Source organism: Schistocerca cancellata, chromosome 7, assembly GCF_023864275.1.
Source record: "Schistocerca cancellata isolate TAMUIC-IGC-003103 chromosome 7, iqSchCanc2.1, whole genome shotgun sequence".
NCBI lineage: Eukaryota > Metazoa > Arthropoda > Insecta > Orthoptera > Acrididae > Schistocerca > Schistocerca cancellata.
The window spans coordinates 342,127,105-342,146,398 of NC_064632.1; the positions used below are offsets into that span (position 1 = coordinate 342,127,105).

General features: G+C 39.9%; 1 protein-coding gene across 1 annotated transcript in view; it reads left to right on the forward strand.

The window, feature by feature from the left end:
- The window catches only part of LOC126092520 (menin), a 49,172-nt gene extending 36,608 nt beyond the window's left edge, over positions 1–12,564 (forward strand). The window contains exon 5 of the mRNA XM_049908146.1: positions 10,816–12,564. Within this exon, the coding sequence (XP_049764103.1) occupies positions 10,816–11,674 (859 nt within the window). The 3' untranslated portion in view covers positions 11,675–12,564. The remainder of the gene's footprint in view (positions 1–10,815) is intronic.
- Positions 12,565–19,294: the final 6,730 nt, after the last annotated feature.

Here is a 19,294-nt window from a genome sequence, read left to right on the forward strand (position 1 = left end):
AACCACACGTTCCCTATCTTAAACTTAAGCTGTGCTGTCCCTAGTGCATCTAATTTTTTATCATCTACTGTGCGCAATCTGTATCTCGGAGCTTCCAATCCTTTCTTGCCCACTAGGTCCACACTGACAACTGATACATGCGCTCCAGTATCCACTAAAACTCTTCGCCACTTATCTTTTATCCAAATCATCAAACTACAGCCTGCCTCTTCATGCACTCTCTGAGTACCTCTTTTTACTGGGAATGCCTCTCGACGGCAGGAACACTCCCTTTTTCGTTTAACAGTTTTTTTACCTGCTGTATCATTAACCTGTTTCTTGCCTTTACACTGCCGTGCCTTATGCCCTATTTTCTGACAGTTGCAACACTGCGGTTACCGACATTGTTCCTTAAAATGACCTTGCTTCCCACAACGGTAACACTCTTTGGAAGGCAAAAAAATTTTCTTGTCATTGCGACTTATAGTGGCGCTATCCACTTCCTGCAAATGTGTAGCTACGCGCAATGCTGCTGTTAAGTCACTTGGATTTTCCATCTGTATCCGGTGTGAAAAATCCGGCGAGACCCCTCACAAAAATCCGTCTAAAGCTCTAATCTCTTCTTCTTTCAATAGAACTTCGTTTGCACTCGCATCTTGCGTTAACTCATACGTGCGCTCATTCGTTCTCCTAATTCTGTCTGAATATTCTTTACCGTTTCAACCGTTTTTTGCATCGTCCTCCCCAATTTTTCTCTAAAAAATCTGGCACTGTTTTGTTTCCCGAACCTTTGCAATAATCACTCAGCCATCTCTGTGAACGTAGTAGCATCCTTTAAACCCTTCGTGATATGCCACATAAGTCTTTGCGTCATCTACTAACCGTAACCTCGCCATTTGCAAACACATTTCATCCGACCAGCCACACAGTCTAGCCATACTACGTACGTCACCAATGAAAACATCAACATTCTCTGATGTTTTACCCGGAAGGAAGGTATCAAATTAGCCGCTGAACAATCTGCCACACCGGAAAAGACAGTACCCTTGCATTCTACACTACAGCTTCCCGAGCTTGATTGAGTATTTTGCAACAATTGTTGCTCCATCCTCTGCATGAGCTGCTTTTGCAGCTTATTTTCTTCAATCAGTTTCTTAACTTGCTCTGTCAATGCGACTATGGCGTCACTTGTCCCGGTTGCACGTGTCTCTGGCATTTTCCGTGTGGTATACTTCGCCCCACAAAAATAGAATTGTATTACCCAGAAGCAAGTTAATTCCTAGCACGTCTAATGGCAAGCCATCTAGACTTACCACGTTGCCCCATTACGTGACAATAGAAGCCACACACATCACAAATGCTTGGTACAAATTTATCGCAAGGAGCGACGTGACCTGTTAATCCACACACTACACATTTAGATGGCACTATGTTAACGTGACTATCATTCCCACGAAACTGCGATAAGTCTACAGGGCTGCTAGGCCTTTCAAGTGACACTCTCACATCCCTTAAATTTACCCTCGACATGTCTAGCTACACAGAAAACATAGAGAGAAGGCAGTTGCTGGACTCACCCTATTCAGTGTTTCTCGGTTGCTCCGCACGGTGCTAGTCAAAGTCATGGTGTGGGTGCGCCTGACACCACTTGTTACGACTTCTGCACCACTTGTTAGCAGCAGACACAGTGGCTGCGCCAAAGACTGAGACGGTGTGGAGTTTTACAATTATTTATTGAACTTTCTCTACAATTTCTCCATCGTCGTTACTGCCCAGCCCTGCGGATCCCTCCGCCTGGCTGCTGCTGTGTAGATTCTCCGGCAATGCGCGCATCACCCGCCGCTGTTCGCACTCGGGAGCTTTAGGCCACCAGTGGTCTGCTGAAGTCAGGATGCCCTGTGGTTGAGATGAACTCGTCGGTGCTCGGCGCCCCAGTACGGCACGCCCACAGAGCCATGTCGCTGTGAGGTCAGCTGCCGACACCTGCTGCACCGGGGGCTGGGAAGCCGTCAGTTGCGATGTCCATGAGGTCCTGTCATGGACAGACCACGCACTGTGGGGCTGGGTTGCCGTGAAGTCCGGGTATCAGTCCGCGGCGGCACTTGTGACCAAGACAGCGCTGCAGCCGGTCCTGCTGGAAGTTCTTGCTGTAGTTAGTCAGCCATGGTGCCGACCGAACTCGGGCTGACCTCCAGAGCTGAAGTTGACATCTGGCGGCGAACGGATGACTCCTGCGAGCTGGAACAGACTTACGGAATTGTCACCTATGAAGATTGAACATTCAGACACGGACCACGTCCATCCTCAGATCCGAACTGCTTCCTAATGGCTTCTGTCTGTTGCTGCCTGCGCTCCACTATTTATATCCGGCAGGAGGACATTTTGTACCCTCGGTGGTAGCTTTTTGTTATTACTCCCGCTGCATATTGCAGCATAACTTAGCGTGCTGGTCTCACTTCCCCTTACTTAGCACCCTCCAGGCTTCGCTCGGTCTCTGTGCGTCCTTGCGTCAGTCTGTTGGTAGACTGCTGCTGTCAGCAAGGCTATCTGTGCTGCCTACTTCGCAACGCCTCGGTCGCCGGTGTGCCTTTGTTTTGCTATTCTCCACTGCGTGAAGCAACGCTTACTACATGGAAACAGATCATTCCTAGCAGGGTGACAATATTTGATTCAATTTGGTGTTCATTACTAGCTTGCTTAGGGTCCAATTTCCAAGTGAGTTTGCATCCTTCAATGCAGAGCTAAACACAGGCTTAAAGGCACTGGAACTGATGATGTGGGATCAATGTAAGAATTAATTCACCTGTTCTTCTTTATCTGCTTTTTTTCTAAAGGACTCTTTTACCATTCAATAGGTATATTTTTGTTCAATTTACATTTATTTCTTAGCCCCTTAATTCAGAATAGGCAGAAATTGGATTTGTTTGGACAAACAGTGTAAACACTTTGGATTTTGTTAGCTTTGAGAATAAACAAATTGATGTCAAACTAGTATCCTAAGTGGCATTATCATGTTATCTGTTTGTCTTCATTTATTTATTTCAGTTTTTCAGTGTAAATGGAAATATTTGACCACCTGTTTATCACTGCAAACTAGTTGTGAGTTGAAAAGCTTCTCCAGGCGAAAATAAAACGTAGTTTTTATTTCTTAGTTTTCCCGTATATCATAAAGTTGGTTGTTATTCCTGAACCGAACCCCCCCCCCCCCCCCCCGCCCCCCTCCTTTCTTTCATGCCAGAGCTAATTCCATCTATTTTCACATCCCTCTGTTTAAGTTCCTAGTAATTCAATGAGCTGAAAAGTCATTTGTTGGTGAAAGAGTGGCTGTCTGAAGTCACAGAATAACCAACAATGGCAGCTTAAATCATTGGCTTCTAGCAGTGTGAAAGTCATGTGCTTCATAATGCTTCAGCACAATTATGAATAGGTCAAACCCCTCTGACAAATGGCCTCCTCCTCTGGTAGATTGCAGGGGAGTTTTCCACAGGTTAGAACAGGTAGGTAACCATACCTACTGCAAATCTTCTTCTGTTCACACACCTAAATGTATCAGTGCTAGCCTGAACACTTGCAAGACATATACATTTAAAGGCGAACCAGGGGTAAGACAACCCATGTTATGAACCAGTTAACATGTTACAGTCCATACCAAACTGACTCTAAAGACGAACAAACTCACAGTGCTATTACACGATAGTCATGTCGTTGGTCTTTGCTTAACTGCATTCTATGAATCCCTTCCCCTCACAATTTACAAGTAACTTCATTTAGGCATAGCGCACACTATGGTGTGTCTCGGCCATCTGGCAAAGGTGTGTGTGGACAGGGCATAGGTGAACACACTGAATTAGTGCTACAAGGAGACACAAGATGGCTGTGCTTTTTCACACCAAGATAGTCAAGCACCCACTCTTGCAACTCGTATATGTTCAGGAGCAAAGAAGATATTGATTATAATCATTACAGTTGTGAAAGTACCGCTGAATATAACATATTCAACATGCGAAAGATCCCACCATCTATTTTTGTCATTTCCGGAAAGTTAACAGAATGTCTTGGAAGGGTTTCTGTATTGTGGTAGGTAAAGTGAAGGACAGCGTACAAGGAAAAGCAACAAAGTGGAGCAAAATGATTTTCTACACACTGTGTAATCTGCCCAACAGTGTTGGCAGTTAAAGCATTAAATACAGTGGAATAAAGGTAGAGTACATTCGGCATGCCTTAGTGAACTATAAGGAATTTTTTAGATATGTGCTGTTTGGATTTGCAAGTGCACAAAGTTTATTTGTAATGGTGGACATGGGTGAATATACAAGCAACTGATACACAAGCATTTCTGAACATTAACTTGGTGAATATACAAGCAACTGATACACAAGCATTTCAGAACAGTAATTTTGGATTTACTTTGCAACAAGAACACATAAATTTATGAGAATCAACTCCATTACCAGGTGAAACACATAAGATTCCTTTCTTTATCTCTTTAGACAAGAAGTCTCTCAGGTATCTGCAACCACCTTTAGCACTGAATGGTGACACTTTTGTCTTGGTCACTAATATAATTTGTGTTTACCATCTCATTCTGCATTTAGGGATAATCCTATCATCTGATCAGTCAAATCAAAGCATTGCTATCATCAGATCAGTGACAGTTTGGGAACTGGTGTTGTTGCAGAATTGAGTGGGAAGTTACAGGGTATTATTATGTATTGATTTCGACAGATTTTATGATGGTGTTATCCCCAAATGTGTAATGAGATGGAAAGGAACCCTGTGATCAGACACTGAAGACCACGCGATAGTCACCTGACTGCCATGTCATCCTTGGCATTCGTTGTCAGATGCAGTGTGGAAGGACATGGTGTCAGTGCCCAATACTTCCAGCCACAGTTGATATTTTGACCTTGAATCCCCTACCTCTCAATCAGATTTCTCCTCAGTTGGCATCACAAGATTGTGTGCAGCCCAGTCTAGTCCTCCCACCAAGGAAAAATCCCTGGCAGTAATGAGAATCTAACCTGGGTCCCCCCCGCATGAGGATCTGTCGCGTTGACCACTCTGCTATGGAAACAAACACAATGAGACGATAAACAAAAATTATATGGGTGATTGAGACAAGTGTATTACCATTCAGAGTTGTCTCTGTTTTGTTTTTGTGACAGATGTGTAATTTGCCCATCACAAAAATATAATGAAACCATTCTCATGGAATCAGTTGACAAACGATCAAAAAATATTCAACAGCAGATTGTCGGCGAAGAAAAGCAGTAGAATGTAGTTCACATGAAATTCAGAACTATAAATATGCTACTGTGTTGCAAACCCAGCCAAACTTAATGTTATGAAGGTTAATCCAAAAGTAATGCCTCCTATTTTTTTTCTCCTCAAATAAAGTCTGTTAAGTAAAATATTTGAATTTGGCGCTGTTCTATAAAGCTCCTTCTCCAATCCACTGCGATAGTAAGTTACTGCCTCAACAGATTCCAGTACTACAGTTGCTTGCAAAATGGCAAACGCCGATGTTCATATTAGACAGCATTACGTGATAGAATTCTTGAACGCAGAAGGTGAAACACCCATTCTCATTCCTGAAAGACTGAAAAATGTGTACGATGATGCAACAGTGGAAATCAGCACTGATAGACGATGGGCTCGTCGCTGTAATAAAGCTGCATGACAAACACTGTTGGCTGATGAAATGCAGAGTGGCAGGCCAGTGACTACAGTGACTCTACACAACATTTCAGTGAGTTGTGACATTGTTTGTGGTAACTGCCTGGTGACTCCAAATGATTTGTGTCGCATAACCTCTCTCAGTAAAGGCAGTTGTTATTCAACAACTGGGGTACTCAAGGGTTTGTGCAACTTTGGTACCAAGAAAGTTGTTGTTGTTGTGATCTTCAGTCCTGAGACTGGTTTGATGCAGCTCTCCATGCTACTCTATCCTGTGCAAGCTTCTTCATCTCGCAGTACCTACTGCAGCCTACATCCTTCTGAATCTGCTTAGTGTATTCATCTCTTGGTCTCCCGCTATGATTTTTACCCTCCACGCTGCCCTCCAATACTAAATTGGTGATCCCTCGATGTCTCAGAACATGTCCTACCAACCGATCCCTTCTTCTAGTCAAGTTGTGCCACAAGCTCCTCTTCTCCCCAATTCTATTCAATACCTCCTCATTAGTTATGTGATCTACCCATCTAATCTTCAGCATTCTTCTGTAGCACCACATTTCGAAAGCTTCTATTCTCTTCTTGTCCAAACTATTTATCATCCATGTTTCACTTCCATACATGGCTACACTCCATACAAATACTTTCAGAAACGACTTCCTGACACTTAAATCTATACTCACTGTTAACAAATGTCTCCTCAGAAACGCTTTCCTTGCCATTGCCAGTCTACATTTTATATCCTCTTTATTTCATGTCTCATTTCCTAATCCAATTCCTTCAGCATCACCCGACTTAATTCGACTACATTCCATTATCCTCGTTTTGCTTTTGTTGATGTTCATCTTATATCCTCCTTTCAAGACACTATCCATTCTGTTCAACTGCTCTTCCAAGTCCTTTGCTGTCTCTGACAGAATTACAATGTCATCGGTGAACCTCAAAGTTTTTATTTCTTCTCCATGGGTTTTAATACCTACTATGAAGTTTTCTTTTGTTTCCTTCACTGCTTGCTCAATGTACAGATTGAACAACATTGGGGAGAGGCTACAACCCTGTCTCACTCCCTTCCCAACCACTGCTTCCCTTTCATGTCCCTCGACTCGTAACTGCCATCTGGTTTCTGTACAAATTGTAAACCAAGAAAGTTAGCTAACCAAAATAAAGAGAAAAGAAAAACAATTCCCTAACTCTTGGTGTGCTTCCGTTTGGAGGGAGAGGAGTTTCTGGAAAAAATTATGACTGGGGATAAAACATGGGTTTATTTTTTTGAACCAGAATCAAAGACATAGTCGGTGGAATGGTTCACAGAAACTCACAGAAGAAGAAAAAGTTCAAAACTGGGCAGTTGGCAAGGGAAGTTACAGCTGCAGTATTCTTGGATGATGGTGTGATTATGGTTGATTTTTTGGAGCAAGGATCACAATAAATTTTGTCAAATACATCAGTACCCTCAAACAGATTAAAGCACATTGTCAGCAAGTTCATCCAACGAAAACTATGGTGGATGATCATGTTTTGTGTGACAATGCAAGACCACACACCAATCGTCACACCGCTGAAGATATTGTGAAAACTGGATGTGAACTCTTGCCACATCCCTTATACAGCCTTGACCTGGCACCATCAAGTTTCCACCTGTTTTGCATGCTAAAAGGAGGTCATCGTGGGATTCACTTTGATGATGAAGCCATGAAAACGGAGTGTCAGTATCTGTGGAAGTAGGACTGTGTGTTTTACCGCACTGCAATACACACCATTTTTAAAAGATGGGCAGAAATTGTGGAAATGGATATTGAATTGAAAAGTTGTAAATTAATTGTCAGTGTTGTAGTTTGATTGACTGTTGTAACAATTGTGACAGGAGATTCTCACAACCTCAGTACCTTAATAGGAAATCAAACAAATGTTGAATTATAGCTACAGCAAACATCTTCACGATACGTTAAAACATATACTTCCTAAAACACTTTTTCACTTCATTTCAGTGTAGATTTGACATTTTCTGAACACTCTTAACAAGTAGAACCATCAAACTGATCCCTAAAATTTATAATTTGCAATGATGTTCAAAGAAGATTGTTTATGTGATTTGCTTATGACTAATGATGAAACAAACTTTTCCTGATAGGAATTGATTTTATCATATGAAACTGTTTAATGCATTTAACTAAGCCTGAAACTTGTGAACTTACGCAAGTGGTAGCTATTATTAAGTTCAGTTTAGTTATCTGTCAGATTTTGTTACGCTGTGTTTGACCTGTGAACAAAAACATCAGTGCACCACTTAAATGTCTCCGCCATGTGTAGCTCTGGAGTGCCACTCATGACTGCAAGTCTGTGTGTATTGCTGCACACATGGGTGACACATAACTCCACCACAGGTACACCACAACTTCTCCACATGTTTATGCCACATTGCTCGTGTGTGCATTGTGCCTTACATCTGGATATCTGGTATTGGCTTTCCTCTTTTCAGTATCTCAAGATATTTTCCATGAACTGTTTGTTAGCTCTGAAAAGTGACATTAGTTCTGCAAATTTATGTTCAAGTGTAAGCTTCTGTGAGATATTTGTAAAACTCGAACTGATGCAAATAACTCTGGAACTAGTGATCAACAAACAGTCCCTGCAGCGAAGTAGTATCTTTCAAGATGTGATGGTGACAAGAATCAGAAACAGATAGCTCAAAATGGAAAAAATTGTGTGATCTAATGATGAAATGTATGATAAAAGGATTACAGTATACCTACTCTGTGTGTATTGAAGAATGCTGAGTGTACCAAAGGTGCTATAATGTACAAAATTAGCAGAAGTCTGGATAGGGGGGCAAGCTACTTGACATGGGAAGTTGGAAGCCAAACTATTTGTTGATGGAAGCCAAGGTCATCTTGAGTGAAGTGCTGGGAGTATGGATTGTATGAAGCCAAGGTCATCTTGAGTGAAGTGCTGGCAGTACGGATTGTACAAGTCAAAATCTGAAACCAAAGCCGTTGTCAGTCATCAACGTAATACTACTGTGGTACATAACTGTAGGCTTCATAGATGTATACAAACTGTTGGTGGTCAGTGACACTTGTGGCTTTGTAGGGACTTGTTCACTAAGAATTCTGTCAATTACAGCTATTTACTCTGGTGACCTTTGCTGCTACTTGGATTACATGTGGCATGCCACACCTCACTAATACAGTATACAGCCTCTATTTTCGTCCCACTGTCTGGTGGGTACATTAGTGCTCCTGTTTCTGAATCTTTGCATGGCAGGAATACTAAACCTTTCTTCATACTCAGTGTTTTGTTTTTGCTTTATTGTCACTGTTTTATATTTTGTAACTTGTATTGTCATTTCTTATCTACAGTTTTTGCTGTCTTATTACCCACTTCATTTTGTGTGTCATTGCCCATTTGTGTCTCATCTATACATCTGTCCCTCTCTCTCCTTCACTTTTTCTTGACACACTGATTGCCCTTGCGTGCCACTTCCAGCTTTTCAGATTTGCAAAATGACGTGGTAGAATTCCAGTAGTGATTTATTTCTCATGCCTCCTTCTATTCAGTATACTGTGTGTGACTGTCCTGCTTGATACTTGATTAGTCTTATTTCCTCCAGTCATTTCTTCTATCTTCCAATCTAAAAGTATTCCTTGCCTGCAGAGCCGATGTTTCTCTCTGAAAACATGTCAGTCTACTGCTACCTTGTATGTAGCATTTTCCAATCTCTATTTGTTGGAAGAAATGAAATTCTAACTACATGTGAAACACTCTTCAAAACATAGGCATTTGTGCATGGATGTGAAATGGGAAAGTTACTTAAGAAGAAAAGAGGAAGAAGACAGGTGTGACAGATAATGTTACAAGAGAACTATGTCTGTTCATTATCTTGCTTGACTTAATATTTTTATTTCACTGTTGCCACATTTGATCACACTCCACAGTGATTTGCAATTTCATAAAATATCTTTTTCTGTTTTCTGTGGTTTATAACTGTTGAATGGAGACCATAGTAAAAAGCTAGTTTTATTTTAAAGAGAAGTTGGATTCACATTATAGTGTAGCCCTTTTGACTTACATTGCCTGTGGTACACTTTAAGAACTGTGTGTTGAAACTCTGAAACAATGGCCTTCATTGAGACTGTGGGTGGTCAAACTATTCAAAATTCTTTCAAACAAATTATCATTGACAATAGGGAAAAAAAATAATATGCAATAAAACACATTCTTCCTCATATGTGAAAATGGTGCAATAGTACAGCAGTAAACACACTTTCACATCAAGATACCTGAATCACCACTGATCATTATGATTATTAATTTGTGTCCCACGCTTTTGCAGTAGATTCTCTTAGACGGCAATGACCAAGTTTTAAGTTTTTGACACTTTCTGTAAATAGAGATTGTAGAGTACAGCAAGCTCACAAATTTTCTGGGTTAATGCAGACCTGAGAAACCACGGTTAACTGAAAAACATGCATAATCCAACATACACATTTTTACAGATGCTCCGTGTTGCGTTTGAAATCCCATTGCATTACTTACGTATTGCTTCCCAGAATTTGATAAATTATTTACAAAATTAACTTAAAACACACTATTTCATATCATTTGCGTTCAGTTCACTTTTGTGACATAATCACTTATAATTTTTTTGTTTCTGTTTTTCATTTCCCTTTTCCCTGATAACAGCTTTCATTTTCTGGAATGTCAAAACATAAGTATAGTCAAATGAATTTTGTCCTGTATTCTCTAATAACTGATAACAGCATTTCAGTGCCATTGTGCTGGATAACGGATCCTTCATTTACATCATCTTTACACTTTTCATCTGCCAAACTCTTTTCACTATATCCGCATGACTTAATTACTCAGATCGCAGTTCATAGGCATTGCTATTTAACTGCTCACATTTGTTTCCATCATCTACGTCTTAATAATCAGAGATTTGTATTATAAATAAAAACATTCGTTTTGCTAAAAATGCAGTACTGCAGGCTTTGTTTTTTATTATTTCAAAATACGGTAATCGTTGTGTCTATAATCCACCATCTAGATAATCCACACCCAGGTAATTGGGAGCTTGCTGTGTGTAGTGAATAAACAATACATATATTATTTGCAACTTCCTTGAAAGTATAAAGCATCTATCCATTGTTCTTTTTGTCACAGCTACAATTACTCCAGAGATGACGAAGAAGTGTACAAAGAATTCCTGGAAATAGCAAATGAGCTGATCCCTCAAGTGATACGTGTGGTGGGATCAGGGCACAGTGCACGTTCTCTACTCAAGGACCCAGAGTGCTTTGCGCACCTCTTACGTTTCTATGATGGAATTTGCCAGTGGGAAGAAGGCAGTGCCACACCAGTATTGCATATAGGTTGGGCAAAACCATTAGTCAATACCATCTCAAAATTTGATGCAGCTGTACGTGCACGTGTCGACATTATATGCCGAGGAGCTACACCGGAAAATGGAGGTGAAGGCGGTGGTGACAATGGAGGAGGGACAGGAAGTGCAAGTGGTCACCTCAATAACAACAATTACCGCGAAACGGACATTGTTCGGAGTCTGGAATCACGTGTCGGACCTGTAGGAACTTCTGCCGGAGCTCATCCCAGCATTGCTGCTCTTACTGCCGCTTGCGGTGAGAAGATTCTCAATCGAGATTATTTACTAGCAGGAGGGGGACCACCATTTGCTTCGGAAGGCCGCGAATCGCCAGGCCCATCAAGTGACATACCAGAGCCGACTCCATCGGTACCATCATTACCTCCACCATTGCCGGTAGTGGAGGAATTGCCCCTCGGACCTACTGAGGAGGGACGACCACAGGTGATACTGCACTCTCAAAAGATGCGTGGGTTGAAGGATTTGCTTCTAGCAGAAAAACTGAATACTCATGCCATCTCTTTGCAACTTACAGCACAGTCACAAGTACAGGTAGGGCGCAAAGTACGTGCATCTGATCATGATTCAATGGATGGCTTTGGTATTCGCAACTCTTATAAACGTGCCAGGAGAGAGTAGCTAAGACAGTCCTAAGTTATAATCCCACTTTACTTCGTTGTCCCACATTTGCTGTGTAATTTTAAGAAATAACACAGTGATTGCTGAACTCGAGTACAAATCCATCTCCATTAAGAAAGAAAAGTGGTTGTCTATTCTTGAGATATGTCTTCTGTAGTTCCATTTTGAAAATAGAAGCACAAGCAGTTTAACCAAAATCTTATAGTCTCTATGTAGTATAAGTATATTTGACTAAAGTCATAATAATAGCTTTGCCCACACTATTTATTTGTTCAGGGTACAACCCAGTCAATCATAGAAATGTGATATACTGTCAGGTCTGACCGACAGTTGTGATCTTCCCCCCCAGTGTTTAGTCAGATTCTCTAACTTAATAGAATATTGAGAATTTAAGGTGAAATACTGTAAGCACGTTATTTAACTACAATTGATGTAAATTACTGCACCAAATTGGTCCAAATATAAAAGAGTTATTGATTGTCAGATATTCTAAGTGTACAAAAGAAGTGTAGTATAAAGTGCAATCAGCCGAGTCCAGAAAAGGCTGTAAACAAACTAGTTTGTGGTCTGAGGATTGACTATGAGCTTAAGCGAATATGTAACGGTAAACATGATGCAGTTAACTGGAGGTACTTTTCTTCAAAAAAGCACTGGAAAGGTTTATAATTGTCTCGGCATTCTACATAAATGGATATTTGTTTATGTTGTTTGAGCCTCATCAGCTGATACATTTACAATTGCCAGCTCTGAAATGTCATACATATTTAAATAACCAATTTAAGAATGTTCTTTCTAGCTATTTTGTATCTTAAAAGTAAAATATGAAGAGAAAAAAAGAAAAGCATCATTCTGAACTTAATTTCCAGAGTGATCTTCTTTTTAATATTGATAAAAACTTTTATGTTTTGTAGTAGCTTGCTGTCTTGCCATTTTATGAAATGTATTTATTTTATATGCACTTCTGCTTTCAAACAATGAAAACTCCGGGATGGGATAATAATGTGAATTAGGATAGATTGCTACTCACTGCATAGAGGGGATGTTGAATCACAGACACACACCTTTAAAAGTAGAGCATTTAATATATTTTAGCAATTGGAGAAAATCGTTATCAGATGAAGAAGCACACTAACAAACACACACAGTCATACATGCGGACTTCTGCATGTATGGAAGTATGTGTGTGTTTATTCTTCTGATGAAGGACTTTGTTTGAAAGCTAAAATGTGTTCTACAGTTTACTTTTAAATGTTCTTATCTACTGTTCGGTGCCTCCTGAGTGTGGTGTGTAGCAGTCCAAAATAATTCATATTTCTTCATCTGCCTCCCCCTCCTCCCCCCCCCCCCCCCCAAACTACTGACGTAGTCTTGTTTGATGATTTTCTTAGAAAAGTAACGTGAAATTGCTGTTGTATAAAGAATATGTCCAGTATTGTAAAATATTGATAATTGTAAAAGTTATTCCTTTATGCAACTGCCTCAAAAAGAAAGTAGCAGTTGTTTGAATGATATACTAGATTCCAGCGTAATTACTGATACAACAGGTTTTTTTTCTTTTATTTGTTTTGTACATTCCATGATTTGTTATTTTGCATTCCAATTTGTCCAGTAATTTGTATATTGGTGTGGCATATGTAATCACTTTTACTTTAAGATTTGCTTCCTCGTCCAACAAAAAAAGTTAGAAATCGTACCTGCAATAGTTGTGCAGCAAGAAATACTTTTCTTTAAGACCATTTGCTAGTTTGACCTTTTAAAGTAGTATGCCTCTGCTCCTTTCTACTTTTTTAAGTGTGTCCTTGCTATTTTCTATAGTGCCCACTTTTACTTGGGAATTAATGTACATTTTTTTCACACCAGAGTAAGACCTGTACTGAATATGAAGTACAAATCGTTTTGGTAGTACTTATCTATTTTTGAGAAAGAGAGACACTTTTAAAGAAATGAGAGTATGTTTGTGTGTTTGTATGTCTTTACAAATGTTATAGCAGTATTGATATATTCTTTCCATTATAACTTTTTTGAGCTGTCCCATGTCTTTATATTTATAGTTGAATGTTATGTGGCCTAAGTTGTGAAATTGTTGGTAATCTGTTGGTCAATGTGAGTTGTTTTTATTATAATGTTAATATTACACATTTTCAGCCAATAGAGTCATTTTAATTAAAATTGCTGAGCTGTGTGCCAAAAGAAAGACAGTAAGGTTCCTCACGCATGGAAGCATTGAAGCATTTCTGTGCTGATGTTATCTAGCTTATTTTGTATATGTGTTAGACACATTTGCACATAATAACTCTTCATGAACTGGTGCTGCATGACTAAAATGTCTGTATTTTAAGAAGTTTTCCATATACTTGTCTGTTAGCTTATTACATGAAAGGTTAAGTTTCCTATTTGATACTGTCTCAAGACCAGCTTTTCCCAGTGTCTGTTACTCTGCTTATAAGAAGGAACAGTTCTGTTTCTTGCCTTCTGTTACCTCTGTTCTCACTCTAGAAATTTCCTAAAAATTGTTTGCATTAAAATAGTGTGAAACACTCATAATAAGTGAAGAGACAGTAGTTTAGTATAAGCTGTACTTTAATATCCAAGTGTAAATTGTTTATCCCACAGCATCTGCTGATCAGTAGACAGTGGTGTGCTCCTGTGACTCTCAGCAGTTTCGTTATATCCCTTTAGTTTTTCCTCTTCTATGAACAGTGAATAAACTTGGCACAATTAGGCATCCTCAGATCTGATTCATACATGACACTGTGTTATAGATTTTAGCTGGGTAGTGAGAGTTCAGCATATTGTCCTCCACAGCTGGTGAGAGTGAGATTTGCTGTTATCTGGAAATGGTTTAAAGTTATCTGATGGCAGGAAATGAATGTACTGAAAAATGGTAGTGGGATAAGTTGCCAAGGAGTCAAGTTTGTATATAGAATGGGATGTATTCGCAGCTACACTGCGTTATAGTAAGCTCATAAGATGTTTATTTTACCTGAGGTGAATACAATGGAAATGGATGTAGGCAGTATGTAAATGAGAGTGTACTTCTGACAGTGATCGTATTTACGACTCATCATTTACTTTGGAACGGTTTTTCGTTCTACCTCATGCCTGTTAGAAACTGCTTCATTTATCCTATGATTGCAATTAATAATCAGGAGTTATGTAATCTTGTTAAGATTTTCTTGTTTACTAACAGAAAATATTGGGGAAGGGATTAGGAAGCAACTTTTGCCATCAACAGGCAGTGTCAGTATTGCACATTGTAACAATCTACTTCCTCTTCTTAACAGTTTGATATCACAAAAAGTCTGTCAGTGCCACGTGTGTGTGGTGCTCTAGGACTTTGTGACCCACATGATCTTGGCTGTGTGACACGGTTGGACTGCTGTTGGCTAAGTATCTATTAATCAGTTGATACAGGTGAATTCTCCACCCTGTATTAGTTAAATAATTTTTGGGAAAGACCAAATAGCCTTTCATTGATGTGTGAGACAGAGTTAAAGAGTTAATACTGTGAAATAACTGGCTACTGCCAGGAGCAATATGATTGCAGTCAGGTAAACTGTAAGATCCAACTGCTGGACTGTAAATACATAAAAGTAACAGAAAGATCCAATTACTGGACTGCATAACACATGACACTAACAATCTCCATTAATTGCCAACTAAGTTTTTGTCATATCCTTGACAAAATCTCAGGGTAACGTTTCAGATAAGTGAAGATGAAATAATCACACAAAAATCAGTGTTAACATCCTTTGAAACTATAGAGTTTAGTCTTCTCACCAAGTCAGTTTCTTTTATCTTTATTTTGCCCATCAGCTGTGACTACAGCAAGGTTGCTGGTGTACAATAAATTAGGTCAACACTAAAAATAAGAATAATAAAGCCCATGAATGAAACTCAGAACTGCTGATATTGTTTCACATCCTGGTTCTCTTGGACATGCATTTTCCCCTCAAACAGGGATCTGCAACTTACTCCACATGTTGAGAGTTCAAAGCAAGTCTCAAAATTTGTTAAAACTTCTAGGTTTATTAACTGAACTGTGCTCTAGCTACAGAAATTTTAGTTTGTTTCTTGCTCTCTGGCATTCTCATTTGTTCAGCTTCCTCTACAGTTAACAAACCATCACCACACTTGTGATGTGACAGGAAAGCATTCTAAAGGACTGCATTATGATTGGAAGCCGCTGACAGAGGGACCCCCAGCTCCCTTGCGGTTTGGAATGCTCTCCAAAAATCGAATTTAGGCTTGCACCTGTATCAGTGATTACCAACCCATACTTATTAGCACGGGAAAGATACACTACAGCATGTGCTTTGAGCCTCCTGCTGCACGTCAGCACAGAAGTAAAAATAATACACAGAAGTAACAAATGCTTCTCGAAGAAATTTTCGACAATTCGTGCAGTGGTCCTACTGTTGCTTTATTACTCATTTCTAATGAAACAGAGTGACAACACAACAAGAGGGGGAGGAAGGGCAGTTCTTTTAAGGTTGGCAGTGGCAGTGGCTAGGAAACCCAGTAATCATAAAGCTCAACAGATAGTGCATTGTGTTGAAGGGCAGACTACAAATCCATAGGCTCATTATTCAATCTGTGCGCATTGGTTTTTGACAGTTAATGGAACTTATAAAGAAAGCAACTGCAGTAGGATTGTGCTGATTTTAAAACTGACTTTGTTAACACTTGCTGTACCATTACTTTATATTTTTGTTATAGTCTCATCCTGTCTTGGTTTGTGTTCTGCTGCTTTTTTCACATGAAGACTTTTCACTCATGTGGCCATACTCCAGAAAGTGAACTTCCAAGAAGCTGCAGACTTGCAATGATTAAGGCAAAAACCCTCTTCAGTGGTCTTCTTTGTTGCTTGGCTTTTTAGGTCAACAGTAGAATAGACTGTCTTCTGAGACTGATAAAGTTTGTTTGTACTTTTTTATTTCTTTCATTTGAACAGTATCTTCAAAGAAAATCAGTGGAACTGTCTGTTTCAGTGAACTGTTCTAAACTACAATTTTGTATTGTATTCTTGTTTAGAAATCACCCCGAACATTTAGGCAGATACCAAAACTCTCTATCTTCCTTAAAATGTAAACATTTTGAATGCATGAGATGATAAGTTTGCAATGTGTGAAAGTTGTGACATTTTAATTGGCTTGCTGCTTATTGAGAACTAGCCTTTCCCCTGTAGCTTCGCCTGTGTATATGTTTGACACATTTGTTGAACACAGATCCTCCTCCCTCTGTCTGTCAATCTTATCCTCCCACCTCTATCGATCTCTTCCTCCCTACTCTGCCTCTTAATTTCCTCCGCCCCCTCTCTTTGTCCATTTCCTCCAACCTCTCTCTGACCATACCTCACTTCCCTTCCCCCTGATATACCCTCGCCCCCTTCTTTCCATCTCTGTCCCGCTCTTCCTTTTCCACCAGTCCACTACCACTCTACACCCCTCACCTGCATCATGCATCTCTCCCTCATCTCCTCTCTCTCTGTCTGTCCATTTCTTCCCCCCCCCCCCCCCCCCTCGCTCTGTCTATCCCCTCCTCTGTCCATCTCAATGTGTCCCCAGCTATGCTCATTGGCATGTGTAGCCCCTGCAGTACAGGTAAAACAAGCAGGCCGTTACTACTCCAATAACATGCCTGTCTGTAGGGCAGGCTACACAACGATGGTTGATAGTCATTTATTTGCCTGTGACATACAGTCTGCCATGCGAAGCAGCTCGATAAAGCATGCTGATACTACTATAATGCAAGGTTCCTCTTGTGCAGGGCAGTCTACATGTCGGGGCTGGAAAACAGTTTATGGCCCCTGACATGCAGCTCCACTACAAAGCAGGTTGATTTAGCAAGCTGATGCTGTTTCTGAGGTACACCAGCCCAGACTTCACAAGGGATCAATAAACAAGGATCAACAGTCAAGAAGCTGGTCATAGTGAACCAGGTGTATTTCAGTACACAACACCATAGACAGAAATATAAATAACAATCATAAGCTGTAAACTTTTCAGGTCGTATAACATTCGAATGCAGACAATCCAAGTTGTGATTCAGAGAGAAAACCAAATAACATTTGCACTGTTCATCTTAGTGTCTGATGTTGCGTAGAACACTTGAGCTGGTCACTAGATATGATGCACAGAAGACTACAGGTGTTTTGAAGAGCACCCGTTTCAAACATTGGTTAGCACACACAACAGCATGTGGTTGGCTGGTTTCTGGGGTCACGGCTGAGCTGCTGGGACCATTATGGCCGTTGACCACACTGTATCCAGGTGTGCATACCATGCGAGTGCGTGGTCGGAATTGGTGGCAGGAAATTAGGTGTCAGGAGATGACACCACAGGACAGCTTACATGCTAAGGGCTGGAACATTATGTGCCTCCTTGAGCTACGAGGTTATAAACCCCACAGTAATAACACTCATGAGGCCTGCTGTTTCTGTATCAAATTTGGTTGAAATCGATCTATGGGTTCGGAAAGGGATACCGGACAAACACACATGCACTCCCCTTTATATATACAAAAGGCTAGCCATAATGAATATTAGTTGCCTTTTTTGCCAATAAGACAACAGTTTTATTTAGAAGAGTAGCACCTTGATTTAACATTCGTTGTCATTGATGTTTGACAGTTTCACTTATAAATCAGTGTTGCGCATTAATTTTGTAAAAATTGCTTTATAACACAGTGGCAATGAGTAGGCTTTTATAGAAGTCAGTTTTTCACTGGAGTTATGAATTGGACCTATATTGATTTATAAGGCCAAAACAGTTAACTTTGTTTTGTAATACTCTGTGATGCTCCACAGAAATGGAAGAGAGGGGAAAATACAGCTGCAAATAGATTGAGAGTAAGAAGAAAAAGGTTAAAATTCGACTGCTATATGGAATGGGGTTCTTAATGATACAGATTAATAAAAAATGCACTTGAAATATGTCTGAAATGCAGTGAAACAAGGAGAGGGGGCAAAAAGTGGAGCACATTGGACAGTTTTTCTACATTAAAGAAACAATTTTAAGGAACATAAGAGTAAGAGGTGGTAGAGTGAAACGTGTTGAATGAAGATTTGTTATTTTTTTTGGTGAAGTACTAATGAAAGGATAAGGCTAGGAAGTGTGAGCCAGCACAGAACAATTATCAACTTTTTTGAAAGTCAAGATTTATGATTGAGAAGATTTTTCTCAATCTTTGATTGGACTGAAACAGTGTAGTGATAGAAGCAGAAGAAATGTAAAGTTAGAAATGTGTTATTGGCTATGATCAGCTGAATTTTAATATTTATCAGAGGCAACTAAAGACTGTTGTAAATATCCAAGATACATTCAACAACCAGTTGTAATTTATTTCTACACTGTCTCAACTGCACGTACACAGTTCTCTTGGAAATACTCAGTATTTTTAGTGCCTAATTATGTTCTAGATATCAGTTAAATAGCTTTTATGAATCTCTGATAACAGTTCTTACGGAAAAGAGTTTTACCCTATTAATGGCTCGTCTGACTTTCCTCCCTTACAAAATCTACGTGTTAGATTCTCTGCTGTGAATGTGCATGGATGTTGGGACAGCAGTAAGGAGGTCATGGTTGGGTGACATATTATGAATGAATTTTTGCAGGTTAT